Source organism: Colobus angolensis, unplaced genomic scaffold, assembly GCF_000951035.1.
Source record: "Colobus angolensis palliatus isolate OR3802 unplaced genomic scaffold, Cang.pa_1.0 Scaffold116, whole genome shotgun sequence".
NCBI lineage: Eukaryota > Metazoa > Chordata > Mammalia > Primates > Cercopithecidae > Colobus > Colobus angolensis.
This window is the reverse complement of record NW_012112697.1, coordinates 5,251,343-5,268,054: the sequence shown is the minus strand read 5'-3', so window position 1 is coordinate 5,268,054 and position 16,712 is coordinate 5,251,343. Positions and strand designations below refer to the sequence as shown.

Below are 16,712 nucleotides of genomic sequence, written 5' to 3'. Positions count from 1 at the left end.
AGCTGGGGATTACTAGGGGGAGGGGAGGAAGGGAGGCAAGAGTTGAAAAACTAATGATTGGGTACTAAGCTCAGTACCTGGGTGAAGGGAACCATGTATACCCCAAACCTATACAGTAAATCCAGTAGAAAACCTGTATGCATATCCCTTGAATCTAAAATAAAAGTTGAAGGAAACCCACAAAACTTTGACCGAAGTCTCATACCTTACAAGTTAATAAAATAGGGGTTACAACCTGAAATTTAAAGCCATGCAACTTATGGAAAAAATAATGGAAGGACATTTTCTGAATCTAGGGCTATTCAGAGATACAGAACAAACACTAAAAGGACAGTCCATAAAAGGACAAATAGATAATTTGGACTTCATCAAGAATAAAAGGTTTTGCTCTGTGAATGACCTTGTTAAGAAGAGGAAAAGACAAACTACAGATTGGGAGAAAATATTTGCAGACCATGTATCCACCAAGGGAGCACTACCTAAACATATAAAGAACTCTCAAAACTCAACAATAAAAACAAATAGGCTGAGCAGGAAACTTGCAAGAGACATGAGGAGACATTTCACTCAGGATCCATAGAAGGAAAATAAGCACACACGTGTTGTATGAAAGGAGAGAAGGTTAGCACTCCCCTTCACAATGATGGACGAGGCCCTCAGGCCTGACAACAGGCATACGGAAAATAAGCACATGTAAAGATGCCCAACATTGTTAGTCATTAGGAAATGCTAATTAAAACTACAATGAGATATCACTACACACCTATTAGGAAAGCTAAAATAAAAAATTGTTGCCAGGTGTGGTGGCTCATTCCTGTAATCCCAGCACTTTCGGAAGCCAAGGCGGGTGGATCACTTGAGGTCAGGAGCTTGAGTCCAGCCTGGCTAACATGGTGAAACCCCGTCTCTACTAAAAATACAAAAAAAAAAAAAAAATTAGCCGGGCATGGTGGTGTGTGCCTATAGTCCTAGCTACTCGGGAGGCTGAGGCAAGATAATTGCTTGAACCTGGGAGGCGGGGGTTGCAGTGAGCCAAGATCACACCACTGCACTCCAGCCTGGGCAACAGAGCGAGACACTGTCTAAAAATAGTAACAAAAAAATTGTGACAACACCAAATTTTGGTGATGTTGTGGAGACTCTGGAACATTCAGAGATAGCTGGTGGAATGTAAAATGGTTCAGACAGTCTGGAAAGCATTTTGGCAGTTTTTTCTTTTCTTTTCTTTTTTTTCTGGAAACATGCCATTATCATATGTCCATTAATCGCACTCTTGCTCATCTTCCCCAGTGACATGAAGACACACAAAAATCTGTACATGAAAGTTTATAGAAGCTTTGTTCACAACATCCCAAACTGGGAACAATCCAGATGTCCTCCAGTGGGTGAATAGTTAAACTAACTGTGGTGTATCCCTACTATGGAACGGTAGTCAGTCACAAAAAGGAAGAAACTCTCAAAACTACCTGGATGTATGTCCAGAGAATTATGAGTGAAAACAGCCAGTCACAAAAGGAATGTATGCGTCTGTGAATACAACATTCCTGAAATGAAAAAATGATAGACATAGAGGAAAGTATTGGATTCCAGAGGGTGAGGAGGTGTTGCTTGGGGGAAGGGAAAAGGGTGTGGTAACAAAAGGGTCACACGAGGAATCCTCGTGGTGAGGGATCTGTTCTGTGTCTTGATTCTGTCAATGTCAATACCAGGTTGTGACATTTTACTGAAGCTTTGCAAGATGTCACCCTTGGAAGAAATTTGGTAAACAGTACAGAGATATCTTTGTATTATTTGTTCTTTTTTTTTTTCTTTCTTTCTTTCTTTCTTTTTTTTTGAGACAAAGTCTTGCTCTGGAGTGCAGTGAGGTAATCTTGGCTCACTGCAACCTCCGCCTCCCAGGTTCAAGCGATTCTCCTACCTCAGCCTCCAGAGTGGCTGGGATTACAGGCATGTGCCACCATGCCCAGCTAATGTTTGTATTTTTAGTGGAGATGGGGTTTCACCATGTTGGCCAGGCTGGTCTCAAACTCCGGACCTCAGGTGATCCATCCACCTTGGCCTCCCAAAGTGCTGGCAGTCTTTGTATTATTTCTTACAACTACATGTGAATTTACAATTATTTCAAATTTTTAAATTTTATTATTATTTTTTGAGACAGAGTCTCACTCTATTGCCCGGGCTGGAGTGCAGTGGTGCAATCTCAGCTCACTGCAACCTGTATCTCCTGGGTTCAAGTGATTCTCATGCCTCAGCTTCCCAAGTAGCTGGGATTACAGGCTTGAGCCACCGCGCCCGGCCTATAACTGCTTTTCAATCCACACTTACTCCCCAGCCACCTAACCATTGATGAAGCCTTTGTACTAGACATTGTGAGGCTGTGTCCAACACAGCTACCCTCTAGGAGCTTCTGAACATGTGGAGAAGACAAAGAACACACAGGAGAATCAACCTGCCAAGGCAGCATGCTGAGAGTACTTTTGGAGTTTGGACAATGTTAAATGGACTCACCTTGATTCTGAGTTCCAGGTCTGTCAAGACACACTTCTTTAATGGTTGAAAAGACAGGGTGGCATGTACACTCTGCCCTACATCCACAGTGCTGTCGATGGGTGAAAATTCCAAGTACTGCAGCAAGGCTTTGGAGCCACACAGCTCTGCCTGGAAGCTGAAGGTGAACTTTCCAGTGTTGATAAAGTTGAATTCACACTGCACACATTCATTTAACTCCACCTAGGAGACAGAGAACAGAGCAGTGAATGCAAACCATAGTTCCTTTGTCTGGGGTCAGCATTTGTAACATGTTGATGAAAAATATCCTTTGGGAAATAAGGATGGCAGATGACTATCTTTAGCTTAATGGAGTCAGATATTCCAGCAAGAGCTACTAAGTGTTGGGGTTCTCTCAATATCTCATAGAGCAAAGTGGCAATTTAGTTCTTAGACCTTTGTTGGTAGTCAAATACAGGTAGTTCCTGTATATCTAACACAAGCACCATTTCCCCTCCCCACCATCTCTCCATCCCCCTGAAAACAAAATAAGAAAAGCATTTGCATCATATCTACATACATTCTGGGGATAGAGCTGCTCTTGGAGTGTTTCTGCTTTCCTGGTCTCTCTGGCATTTGAAGCAGAAAGACTCAGCTCACATTCATTTTTACTACTTTCCCCAGTCAAAATGGAAGCTGAGATAGATAGCAAGGTCTTCTTACACCTTTACCTCATAGAAGTTGACAATGTTAGTCTGGTTGGGAGTCAACAGAGTGATGGAGCCTGTCCTGTCCTTGCACTTAATCTCTGCATTCATAGTGTAGCCCTCGGCCTTGACATTTAATGTCAGAGGGTGGACTTTCTTTTTCACATTGCAGATCAAATTAAAGTTCACATCTCCTTCCTGCTTTGGTGTGAAGAAAATATCAATTGGGAACCTGGTTGGGGAACAAAACAGCAGATTACCTGACTAGGCCAATTTGTTAAAACCTTAAAAAATATGAGTCTACTGAATTAGCAGATTCATTATGAGGAAAAGGAAACATAACTTCAAATTATGATGAGATTTTAAGATTTGTGGCTATAGTAACCAAAACAGCATGGTCCTAGCATAAAAACAGACACACAGACCAATGGAAAAAGATAGAGATCCCAGAAATAAAGCTACACACCTACAATCATCTGATCTTTGAAAAAGTCACAAAAATGAGCAACAAGGAAAGGATTCCCTGTTCAATAAATGATGCTGGGATAGCTGGCTAGCCATAAGCCAGAAGAATAAAATAGGACCGTTATTTTTCACCATATACAAATATTAACTCAAGATGGATCATAGGTTTAGATGTAAGACCTCAAACTGTAAGAATACTAGAAGAAAACCTAGGAAACACTATTGCAGACATCAGCCTTGGGAAAGAATTTATGACTGAGTCCTCAAAAGCACTTGCAATAAAAACAAAAATTGACAAGTGGGACCCAATTAATCCCGCAAAAAAAAAAAAGAAAGGAAAAAAGTTTCTGCATAGAAAAAGAAACTATAAACAGAGAAAAAACGCAACCTACAGAATGGGAGGAATTATTTGGAAACTATGCATTTGACACAGGTCTAATATCCAGAGTCTCTAAAGAACTTAAACAATTGAACAAGCAAAAAACAAGTAACCTCATTAAAAAATGGGTGAAAGACATGAATAGACACTTCTCAAAAGGAAACAGAAAAGTGGCCAACAAACATATAAAGAAATGCTTCACATTACTAATCATCAGAGAAATGCAAGTCAAAACCACAATGAGATAACATCTCACACCAGTCAGAATGGCTATGATTAAGAAGTAAAAAACAACAGATCCTGGCGAGGCTGCAGAAAAGGGAATGCTTATACACTATTGGTGGGAATGTAAACTCTTTCTGCCACTGTGGAAAGCAGTTTGGAGATTTCTCTAAGAACTTAAAACAGAACCATCATTCAACACAGCAATTTCATTACAAAAAACAAAACAAACCCAGAAAACCAAAAAACCCAAAGTCATTCTACCAAAAAGACACATGCACTCTCATGTTCATTGCAGTACTATTCACAATAGCAAAGACATGGACTCAATCTAGGTGCCCATCAACTGTAGAGTGGATAAAGAAAATGTGGTACATATACACCGTAGAATACTACACAGCCACAAAAAGAATGAGGTCATTCTTTGCTGCAACATGGATGCAGCTGGAGGCCATTATCCTAAGCAAATTAACACAGGAACAGAAAACCAAATACCTCATGTTCTTATTTATAAGTTGGAGCTAAACATCAGGTATGCATGGATATAAAGATGGCAACAACAGAAGCTGGGGATTACTAGGGGGAGGGGAGGAAGGGAGGCAAGAGTTGAAAAACTAATGATTGGGTACTAAGCTCAGTACCTGGGTGAAGGGAACCATGTATACCCCAAACCTATACAGTAAATCCAGTAGAAAACCTGTATGCATATCCCTTGAATCTAAAATAAAAGTTGAAGGAAACCCACAAAACTTTGACCGAAGTCTCATACCTTACAAGTTAATAAAATAGGGGTTACAACCTGAAATTTAAAGCCATGCAACTTATGGAAAAAATAATGGAAGGACATTTTCTGAATCTAGGGCTATTCAGAGATACAGAACAAACACTAAAAGGACAGTCCATAAAAGGACAAATAGATAATTTGGACTTCATCAAGAATAAAAGGTTTTGCTCTGTGAATGACCTTGTTAAGAAGAGGAAAAGACAAACTACAGATTGGGAGAAAATATTTGCAGACCATGTATCCACCAAGGGAGCACTACCTAAACATATAAAGAACTCTCAAAACTCAACAATAAAAACAAATAGGCTGAGCAGGAAACTTGCAAGAGACATGAGGAGACATTTCACTCAGGATCCATAGAAGGAAAATAAGCACACACGTGTTGTATGAAAGGAGAGAAGGTTAGCACTCCCCTTCACAATGATGGACGAGGCCCTCAGGCCTGACAACAGGCATACGGAAAATAAGCACATGTAAAGATGCCCAACATTGTTAGTCATTAGGAAATGCTAATTAAAACTACAATGAGATATCACTACACACCTATTAGGAAAGCTAAAATAAAAAATTGTTGCCAGGTGTGGTGGCTCATTCCTGTAATCCCAGCACTTTCGGAAGCCAAGGCGGGTGGATCACTTGAGGTCAGGAGCTTGAGTCCAGCCTGGCTAACATGGTGAAACCCCGTCTCTACTAAAAATACAAAAAAAAAAAAAAAATTAGCCGGGCATGGTGGTGTGTGCCTATAGTCCTAGCTACTCGGGAGGCTGAGGCAAGATAATTGCTTGAACCTGGGAGGCGGGGGTTGCAGTGAGCCAAGATCACACCACTGCACTCCAGCCTGGGCAACAGAGCGAGACACTGTCTAAAAATAGTAACAAAAAAATTGTGACAACACCAAATTTTGGTGATGTTGTGGAGACTCTGGAACATTCAGAGATAGCTGGTGGAATGTAAAATGGTTCAGACAGTCTGGAAAGCATTTTGGCAGTTTTTTCTTTTCTTTTCTTTTTTTTCTGGAAACATGCCATTATCATATGTCCATTAATCGCACTCTTGCTCATCTTCCCCAGTGACATGAAGACACACAAAAATCTGTACATGAAAGTTTATAGAAGCTTTGTTCACAACATCCCAAACTGGGAACAATCCAGATGTCCTCCAGTGGGTGAATAGTTAAACTAACTGTGGTGTATCCCTACTATGGAACGGTAGTCAGTCACAAAAAGGAAGAAACTCTCAAAACTACCTGGATGTATGTCCAGAGAATTATGAGTGAAAACAGCCAGTCACAAAAGGAATGTATGCGTCTGTGAATACAACATTCCTGAAATGAAAAAATGATAGACATAGAGGAAAGTATTGGATTCCAGAGGGTGAGGAGGTGTTGCTTGGGGGAAGGGAAAAGGGTGTGGTAACAAAAGGGTCACACGAGGAATCCTCGTGGTGAGGGATCTGTTCTGTGTCTTGATTCTGTCAATGTCAATACCAGGTTGTGACATTTTACTGAAGCTTTGCAAGATGTCACCCTTGGAAGAAATTTGGTAAACAGTACAGAGATATCTTTGTATTATTTGTTCTTTTTTTTTTTCTTTCTTTCTTTCTTTCTTTTTTTTTGAGACAAAGTCTTGCTCTGGAGTGCAGTGAGGTAATCTTGGCTCACTGCAACCTCCGCCTCCCAGGTTCAAGCGATTCTCCTACCTCAGCCTCCAGAGTGGCTGGGATTACAGGCATGTGCCACCATGCCCAGCTAATGTTTGTATTTTTAGTGGAGATGGGGTTTCACCATGTTGGCCAGGCTGGTCTCAAACTCCGGACCTCAGGTGATCCATCCACCTTGGCCTCCCAAAGTGCTGGCAGTCTTTGTATTATTTCTTACAACTACATGTGAATTTACAATTATTTCAAATTTTTAAATTTTATTATTATTTTTTGAGACAGAGTCTCACTCTATTGCCCGGGCTGGAGTGCAGTGGTGCAATCTCAGCTCACTGCAACCTGTATCTCCTGGGTTCAAGTGATTCTCATGCCTCAGCTTCCCAAGTAGCTGGGATTACAGGTGTGTGCCACGTCACCTGGCTAATTACTGTATTTGTTTATTTATCTTTTGAGAGGGAGTTTCGCTTTTGTCACCCTGGCCAGAGTGCAGTGGTACAATCTTAGCTCATTGCAACCTATGCCTCCCGAGTTCAAGCGATTCTCCTGCCTCAGTCTCTAGAGTAGCTGGGATTACAGGTGTCCCCCAACACGCCTGGCTAATTTTGGTATTTTTAGTAGAGACGGGGTTTCACCATGTTGGCCTGGCTGGTCTGGAACTCCTGACCTCAAATGATCTACCTGCCTCAGCCTTAATTATTGTATTTTTAATAGAAATTGGGTTTTGCCATGTTGGCCAGGCTGGTCTCAAATTCCTAACCTCAAGTGATTTGTCTGCCTCAGCCTCCCAAAGTGCTGGGATTATAGGCATAAGCCACCATGCCTGGCCTGAAAATTAAAAGTTTAATTGAAAAAGAGATTTGCCAGGGAAGCCTGAATATTGTACTGTGGATTCACATATACAGTGAATATAGCAAGGAAAAGAATACAAAGAGAAAATATTGAGATAAAGGGCTTAGAATTCTCAATGCTCCATATTCATCAGGAAAACAGATATCAGGGAGTAAGTAGGATGGAGATGGAATTGTTATGATCTAATCTTAGCGTTGAAAGCAATTTATATAAACGGGGCACTGTGAGCACTGGCAGGCTTGGGGACCTGGACATGTCGGGAGGATGCAAACAAAATGAGATCTTCATTTTTGTTTACCTGGACAGTGGTGGGATCCAGCCTTCCACGGGACATACAAGCAGGCTGTTGCTGAAACCTTCAGAATAGCGGGAGTTGTCCTGGAAGGAAAAATCGAACCCCTGCTCCTCCTTGTTGATGATCTGCACAGTCTCCCTGGCTTCTCTGCCTGAGGAGGAAACACCAGCCCTCAGTGGGGGCCTCCTGAATGCCTGCTGGAGTCTCTCAGCAGACACCGCTCCACAGGCAAGACATTTAGAAGACATTCCCCAACCTCTTGCGCCTTTGTCTACCTCACTTCTTTCCTTTTCCTCTACAAGTCACCTTCCTCCTTTTGGGGATTCCATGTCTTTCTTCATCAGTTGCCTGCTTCTGCTGAGTGGCTCCTCTGCCCTGGTCACAGCTCTCCTGGGATTCTGGTGACACAGTTTTCTTCCCTTGCTCCTTTAGACCCAATAATTGTCATGCCTTCCTGAATTTGTTAATGGAGGCTTCACTCTCCTTGGCTGACCCCCTTAATTGCCCATGTATCTGTAAATAATCCTTGCATCCAATTCTTTGAAAATAGACCTTGGGTATTGGCATGAGTTTCCTGCCCAGGGCTCTGACTAATACATATTCTCTCACTATCATCTTTTGCTTTCCTCTTGGCTATTACTAGCACATTTATTTTCCCATATAAACTTTAGAATCATTTTATCCAGTTCTCTCCCCTTCCAATTCTTTTGGGATTTGGTTGACAGATTTAGCAAATAATTTTTTAGTATAAATATGTCCCGTGCAATATTTGGACATACTCAACATTATTGTTATTTGAAATTAAAATTTAACTATGCATCCTGTATTTTATCTGGCAACCCTAGTTGGGATTCCAGTTGGAACTTGATTAAATTTACGTTTAATTTTAGGAGAACTAACAAATGATCAGATCTCGTTTGGGGCGGATTTTAATCAGATATGATAGTTTCCTTCATGTAGGTCTTTTCTTGTGTGTGTCTTGTTACATTTATCCTTAGCTATTTTATAGGTTTTGCCAGTACTAAGTGGATGTTTTCTTTGGTTTTCTCTTTTTTTCTTTTTCTTTTTTTTTTTTTTTTTGAGACGGAGTCTCACTGTGTCGCCCAGGCTGGAGTGCAGTGGCCGGATCTCAGCTCACTGCAAGCTCCGCTGCCTCCCGGGTTCAAGCCATTCTCTCGCCTCAGCCTCCCAAGTAGCTGGGACTACAGGCGCCCGCCACCTCGCCCGGCTAGTTTTTTTGTATTTTTTAGTAGAGACGGAGTTTCACCATGTTAGCCAGGATGGTCTCGATCTCCTGACCTTGTGATCCACCCATCTCGGCCTCCCAAAGTGCTGGGATTACAGGCTTGAGCCACCGCGCCCAGCCTGGTTTTCTGTTTCTAGGTGCTAGTACTAAAAAAGAAGACACTATTTTTGCATATTTGTCTTGCATCCACACACCTTACCAAATTATTCTGTTGAGTCTAGTAGTTTGTTTTGCTTTTTCTCTAGAGTCTCTTGTGGTTTTATGTGTATAAAATCATCAGCAAAAGCAAAACAAGATGACTTTTCCCCTTTTTTCCCAATGTTTATGCAAATCATTTTCTTGTTTTGTCATATTTGCTAAAGTCTCTAAGCAAGTGTTCAATAATAATGGTGATAATGAACACCCTCACCTAATTCCTCATTTTAATTGAAGCAGTTTTAGTCGTTTATTACAGGATCACATCTGCCTCTTGATTTTGGTTAATCTTTTTTTCCATCAATGTCCATTTTGCTATTAGAGTTTTTGTTGGGAATGTCTGCTAAATTTTGGCAATGCCTTTTTAGTGTATATTAGTATGATAACATGGTTGTTCTTCTTTAATCTATTGATGTAATGATTATATTGAAACATACCACTGTTGAATTCCTGGATTAAACTCTGTCTTACAGTTGTTATATCTATGCTACATTGCTTATTTGTTCAAAATCTTAATAAATGTCATAATTCCCCCTCCCACCTACTTATGTGTATCAGTAAAATACACATTCAGCTGTTAACACTGCTTTCCTTTGGGGTTGAAAGAGAAAGATGAGATAGGATGAATGTGGAGAGATTAAACTTTTTCTTATGCAACACCACATTAGTGTATTTACTATAAAGAATATTATTTTATAAATAAAAATCTAACATATTATTAAAAAATACTCTGGCTTTAGTTATATTTTATACACAGAGCGAAGATATCACAAGTATGGGAAAGACACACGGGGTTATAAGGGACATGACAATTACTTCCTTTGTTTCTTTCGGGCCTCTGCTTAAATGTCACCTTTCCACTGCCTCCTGGCCTTCCTTATTCTCCCTACCCTGCTGTCCTCTTCTCTAAAGTATTACCATCTGACATGGTGTATAGTTTACTTATGTTTCTTTTGGTAGCCTGTTTCTTATTTTTAGAATGTAAACATCAGGAGGGTAGGGACTTTGGGCTTTATCCATTAGTGTAATCCCAGCCCACAGAAAAGTACTGAGGCCATTCTACAGACTCAGTGATATTTGTTGAACCAAATAAATGCATAAAAGGATGAGAGAGAAATCTGACCACTGCTGCAGCACAGACCAAGAAGCAGACAGATACTCCCCATAATCTGGTGGCAAATGCAAGAAGGATGGGCCAACTTGAGGCTCTAGAAATAAACAGTCACCCCATGGCTTAAAGGAATCTGCCAAGTAGGATCTTTAACAAGGCTCCTAAACTTCCTTACGCTATTAATTGTAGGTTTAAAAGATACTTGGTGGAAATTAGATTGAGAGATAAATATTTCGTGGCTTTTAAAAAACTGATTGAGACCCTCTGATATGCTTCTGGAAGGGACCAGGAGAGGTTTCTTATGCAAGGCTGTTCCAGGAGCTCTTGATGAGCTTACCTAGATCATGCCAACTCTAAATACATACCAGCAAGGCAGCCTTACCGATGAGGAGAGAGCTGAAGTTGAGGTGTGACTTGTTCAGAGAGATGAGAGGGTCAGTAGTTTTGCCTACCAGCAGGAAAGGGACTGTGATGTTGTGCTCAGGGATTAGGAAGGTCCATGATGATTCAGTGATGCCCAGATGGAAAGGTGTGAACTGGAACACGACCTAAGAAGACAATTTGGAACAGAGTGGTGAGAGATACTTCTGTATGCTTACTCCATGTGTCCCTGGAGACTTGTCAGTATAAGGGTCATGAAAGTTGACATTACCAGGTTATTGCTACCTTTCTATAGTCCATGTAAGGGCATGTAGGTGTGGCTGTACCAGAAATGTCAATGTCTATATGCCCTGCCCACATGTCCTTCTCAGGGAGTCTCCCCCATCCACAGCCTCTGCTGGCTAAGCTGTCGTGTTTTGTGCCATGTCTTTGGATGGCATGGCTGTGCCATAGCTGACTGGACCAAAGACTTGGTAAGCATCCCAAGGAAAGACAATCCCCATACTTGTCAAGAGCTTGGCACATAGCCAAAGACAATATGATTGGCTGGGCCAGCCAGATTTCTCTCTCGGAAGTTTGGAATTAGAAAATGAGTGGCCAGGCCAGCTGGCAGTGGAGCTGATGGTAAAAGGTACCATGCAGGTGAGCTGGGCCATGGCATGCCATAACCAACTTGCTAAGTGATATTACAAAGCAACTGAAGAATCAATCAATCAACAGTAAAGAAACTGGTCAGTGGAGAGAATGGGGTAGATGGGAAGAGAGAAGCACGTAGCCCCAGGAGGAAAGTCCAACCTCAAAAGCTGCTCCTGGTTCTGTCTGTTTTTTGAGCTAACCTGAGTGACTATCTTTGCAATCAACCAATCAGGACTGAATGAAAGAATAATGGCATTTGGCCAAAAAAGAACCACACAGGTTAACATGCATGGTCCATACCACTGCCAGGACAATTCAGGCAGGTGCTCTGGAGATGTGTCACCTCAATGATACGACTGTCACTCAAAGACCAGCATGACCTTGGATGATCGATTTTGGAACTTGCCTCTTGGAACTGAGCTCACATTTGAAACATTTCTGGGCTGAAGTGAGGGCCATGATCCAGGTAGGATTGTGTCTGTGGTGGGCCCAGCTCCTGGACCTTATCACATTTAACTAGATGGCCTGGGTACTGACATTATGCAGAGGTCAAAACCAGGTGGAGAGTCTACAAATACGTTTTGTTTGGTTTGGGAATTGTTAAAAAAAAAAAATTGAACTAGCTACCAGCATATAAAATAGGGAGCTTCACATAGAAATTTGGAATTTTGGCCAGGCGTGGTGGCTCATGCCGTAATCCCAGCACTTTGGGAGGCCGAGACGGGCGGATCACGAGGTCAGGAGATTGAGACCATCCTGACTAACACGGTGAAACCCCGTCTGTACTAAAAATACAAAAGAATTAGCTGGGCGTGGTGGCGGGCACCTGTAGTCCCAGCTACTCGGGAGGCTGAGGCAGGAGAATGGCGTGAACCCAGGAGGCGGAGCTTGCAGTGAGCCAAGATTGCGCCATTGCACTCCAGCCTGGGGGACAGTGACACTCCGTCTCAAAAAAAAAGGAAATTTGGAATTTTGTCTTTTCTACAGTTTGGGTGAGTTGGCCCCCATGGCCCCCCTTGTCTGCAAAGTGGCCATCTGCCAGAGAAGCACTGAGGCCAGTGGCCCTGGTACCCCGTATTACCCACAAATGTCTCCTTGGCCCGCTTTATTCATTTGTGTGACCCTCCTGAGGGCACTGGGATTCATAATTTTTGTTTCACAGATTTATTTCTGTCTTCAAGATTCTCTGCAACTGGCTGGACATGGGGCTCACAGATCTGTTTTGGCCAGCAAGTCTGTATTTCTTTGATTCTGCCCCATATCATTTGTGTAAACATTTAGGACGAAGTCACGGGACATGGCTCCACTCTACTTTGCCCTTTGGCCTAACCAAGTAAAAACACATCAGTTTCCTTTCACCATTTTTGGTCCTTTTGACAAAGATAACTTTTTATGCTACTGTATGAGTCCTAGGGTCCCCAGGCATTGGTGTCCAGTGACCTTTTGCTGCTTAAATATTCTGTTTTAAAAAATTGCAAATATTAGAGCTCTCTGCTTCTCCATGGCTAGCCCAAGAAAGCTCAGGTCTGTCTTGTCATCAGGATTCCCCAACGCATATGGCGGCCATTCACTAAATACTTGTTGATTGACACACCCTCAGGCAGTTCTTCCTAATTCCACTTACTGTCTATGGCAGACTTTCTAAGCAGCAATGGCTAGAGTGATCTAAGCCTTGGGTTCAGTGGTTCTCATTTGCACATACCTCAGCTTTCTTTTCAGGGTGGATGAAGCCCTTCTCTGTAAGGCATGTGAATGCTGCAGGGTTCTGGAGACTTTCAATTTCTTCAGAGATCCAGGAGAAGGAGTAGGTGCTATTGGTTGGGTTTAGGATTGTAAAGGTCCTGGCCAGGGTGGGGAGAATTGACAGAAGAGAGTGGGACAGAGGATTGAGGATTAAGAGATATTTCTTAGAACCTGGGCCTAACCCAGTCCCCCATCTGGAAAGCAGAACTGTTCAGAGCACTTCGTTACTGTGGAAATGAAAACTCCATCTCCTCTAGTGATCCACGTCAGGGTAGGGTTCTGGACTTTGGAATAACAATGCTGCCAAGGGCACAACTGTGCCAGTGATCCTCTGTGGTTAAGGAGGTGGTCAGGGATTATACTTTTGTGTCTTCCATATTTTCCTCAGTGGCAAAACTAAGGAGACAGAATTCAGCTTTCTTAATGTAATGGTACTCTAAAGTCAAACCTCTAAAACTCAGGTCAAACCCCAGGATATCAAGCCTGCTTATAGGAATAGGTCTAGGTCATCTATCTGAATTCTTCTAGAGTTCTTTAGGACTGACGTGAATTTAATCAATGCAAACCTAAGCAACTCACCGGAGATTCTTTCCTCCTATGCCCACAGTAGTGAACTCAATCACCCGGGTGTTTGGATCTAGAGCTCCCACACTGGACCCTCGGAGCTCTGGGCTGCGCTGATGGCCACTGATGTAGTCTGAGTCTTTCAGATCAAAATGGCAGATGGGCAAGGTGCTCCGCCCTTTTGCTACCAGGACCGGACCTTGCTCTCCAGGTGGCAGGTTGGGAATCCTGAGAGGATAAGGTTATTTTTATTTGTTTTATTTTGTCATCAGTTGTTGCTTTCTTAGTTGGAAATGCGTATTATATCCGCTAGATTGTGAGCTCTATGGGAGCAGAGGCTGGGTGTGTCTTGGTCAATAGCATCACTCAGTGCCTTGAACGCATGAGTGGGCTGAGCATAAGCAGCCTGAATTTGGCTCCTTCTGTGTACCTAAGTAAGGCTGCAGGTTATTTCCCCCATCAATGTTGAGAAAATATTCCTGCTGCAAAATGAGCACAGTCTTACCCTCTGGTCTTTCTCACAGGCATTTAGTGGGATACGGAAAGTGACCTGGAAATCCTAAAAAAGTATCCTGAGCTCCTTAGAGAAGGTGAACTGGATATGAGCAGATGCTCAGCTCCAGGACCAAGCTGAGGTGGCCTAGGTGTGGGAGGGGTCTCAGTGGTATGACTGCAGGGGGTCAAGGAGGCTCCAGCAGCTCCCTTAGGTTTCTGCCACCCTGGGCCACAGCCCACAGGATTTTTCTATAAGGTGACTGTACTCCTTCAAGCTTTCCTGGGAGCAAGTACCACATCAGGGACTTTCATTGTCAGATGTCATTTTCTCTCAGTGCTATGTACCAGGTCCACCAATCCCATGACCACCACCACCACCAGCATCACCACCACCTAATGGCTGTTGTGCTTGCTGTGTGCCAGGCACTGTTGTGAGCTCTTAATCTGAATCAACTCATTTAACTTTCCCCACAATCCCACCAGGAAGGTATTACATTTACATTTTCTGTAGGAGGAAACTGAGTCTCAGAGAAGGTACAAGAAAGCTTTCCCAAGTTCATGCTTGCACAAGGACCGAAACCCACCTAGCTGTCACCAGTCTGTTGCTCAGTGGAATCCTCCATGCAACTGGGATGGGGAAAGTAAGCAGGGGAAGCATCTGGAGAGGTTGATGAGCAGGACAAAGACCAAATTCTCTTTGTTCTCTAAAGGGTGGACCCTTTAGATCCTTCCAAAGGGAAAAGGGATAATTTGGGGCTGTGCAGGGATCAAGGGTCAGAAAGGATGGTGGCAGCGGTTGGACAGAAGAGGGGATAAGAGCCACAGAGATTTGTGCCTGCCAAGAAGGGTGTTGTGGCGAGCACATTTTCTTACTGGCAGTAAAGGTTGCTCTCGAAGTCTCCAATGTCCAACGGGGAGAATTTCACTTTGAACTTCTGAGTCTTCCCCACGGGCACGATTCCCGAGGAGGGCTCCACAGAGAAGGGCTGTGGGGAACCCTCGGTCCAGTGGTCCGTGGCGCTGTCCAGGGTGCTGCTTGTGTGCATCGTGCCCTGACTAAGCTGATCTTTTTGAGCTGAACCTGGGGACAGACAGGGAGTGGGCGATATTCTGCATTTGCAGTGAGAGGCAGGTGGAAGGCAGCCCACTCACAGGTCCTTAGGGGCCCTCTGTGGATATGGTGGACTCACCTTTTTTTGCAGCTGTACTTAACCTTGGGCACTAGAGGTAGGGAATTGCTCATACAGCTTACAGGAGACTCATGAAAAATGGTTCTATTTATTCCACAGGGTTTTCAAATTCGTTTCCTTTTGGTTCAAGGGGGTGGGTCAAGAAGATGTTTGTGCCCCAGAATAATGGGCTGTGAACATGTTTTTTGGAGAATCATTGCTCTAAAGTAGGGCTTTACAATCTGGGGACCCATGGATAAGGGCCCATTCGAAAGCTCTGTGCATCTCCAAAGTTGAAATAATAATAATAATAATAATAATAACGACAACAACAACAACAACAACATGCCTACCAAGTGTTGGGCCCTTTTCTAGTGCTTCATATGTACCAACTGAGACCTTGGGTATGTGTGTGTATCTTCCTGGGAAAATGATTAATAACTTTCAACAGTTTCTCCAAGTGATCTATAATCTCCCACAAAGTTAAGACCTAAGAGACAAGATTCCTAGTTATCTTGAGATGGGGCATCGGCCTTGTGTGGGGACAGAGTCCAGACTCCAGGAGGGTGGAAATAAGTTTTGGAGTCCCTCAGGCCCATTTGGCTCTGCAGACACCACAAGGTCTCTGCTTTGCTTTTCTTTAGCTACTTAGGAGACCCTCTGAGCAGTGCTGGCCTCTCCATGAACAAGGCTCTTCTAATTGGTGACTCAGGCCAGGCCCTGGGTTTTACCTGTCATTAAATTTACCTTGGTGATCTGGTTTTGCAAAGCTGACTACCTTTGAGTTATCTTCTGAGACCCAGCTGAATTCCAGCTGCACATGTCCTGAATTAATCACATCAAACCTGCAAATCAATCAGGGAGCAGATGTGAGAAATGTGCTGCAGGTGGTTTTGATCCTGGCTGCACATCATCTATACTGTACTTAACCTTTTGAAGTCATGTTACTTTGTTTCTTAAATCTTTTTTAAAAGGCACATTTTAAGTAATTTTATCAGAAATCATGCATATGATATACTCGAACAATAAAATATATACATAGTGATTAAAAGTACAAATATAAAAGATATTTAGCACTTAAAAGCATTTTGCATTCTTCCAACATCCTGTGCAATGAGCTCTCAGCATGCATCGCAGTAATCCTAAACCCCCATGAGAGAAGAAACAAAATCTATTACACATGACAGCACCTCCCCCAGGAACAAATTCTACAGGCCCTCCCTTTCTGAATCGCCTCCCATCAGAAACAATGTCCCTGGCCAGGCGGGGTGGTTCACACCTGTAATTCCAGCACTTTCAGAGGCCAAGGCAGGCAGCTCACTGGAGGC

At 42.9% G+C, this 16,712-nt stretch overlaps 1 protein-coding gene across 1 annotated transcript in view; it reads right to left on the bottom strand.

The window, feature by feature from the left end:
• Positions 1 to 16,712, bottom strand: part of HYDIN (HYDIN, axonemal central pair apparatus protein) — a 434,530-nt gene that overhangs the window by 44,545 nt on the left and 373,273 nt on the right. The window contains exons 69-76 of the mRNA XM_011962106.1: positions 16,132 to 16,229; positions 15,089 to 15,296; positions 13,736 to 13,948; positions 13,116 to 13,254; positions 10,779 to 10,944; positions 7,848 to 7,995; positions 3,219 to 3,426; positions 2,509 to 2,730 (exon numbers count right to left, since the gene is read on the bottom strand). Coding sequence (XP_011817496.1) covers positions 2,509 to 2,730; positions 3,219 to 3,426; positions 7,848 to 7,995; positions 10,779 to 10,944; positions 13,116 to 13,254; positions 13,736 to 13,948; positions 15,089 to 15,296; positions 16,132 to 16,229 — 1,402 coding nt within the window. The remainder of the gene's footprint in view (positions 1 to 2,508; positions 2,731 to 3,218; positions 3,427 to 7,847; positions 7,996 to 10,778; positions 10,945 to 13,115; positions 13,255 to 13,735; positions 13,949 to 15,088; positions 15,297 to 16,131; positions 16,230 to 16,712) is intronic.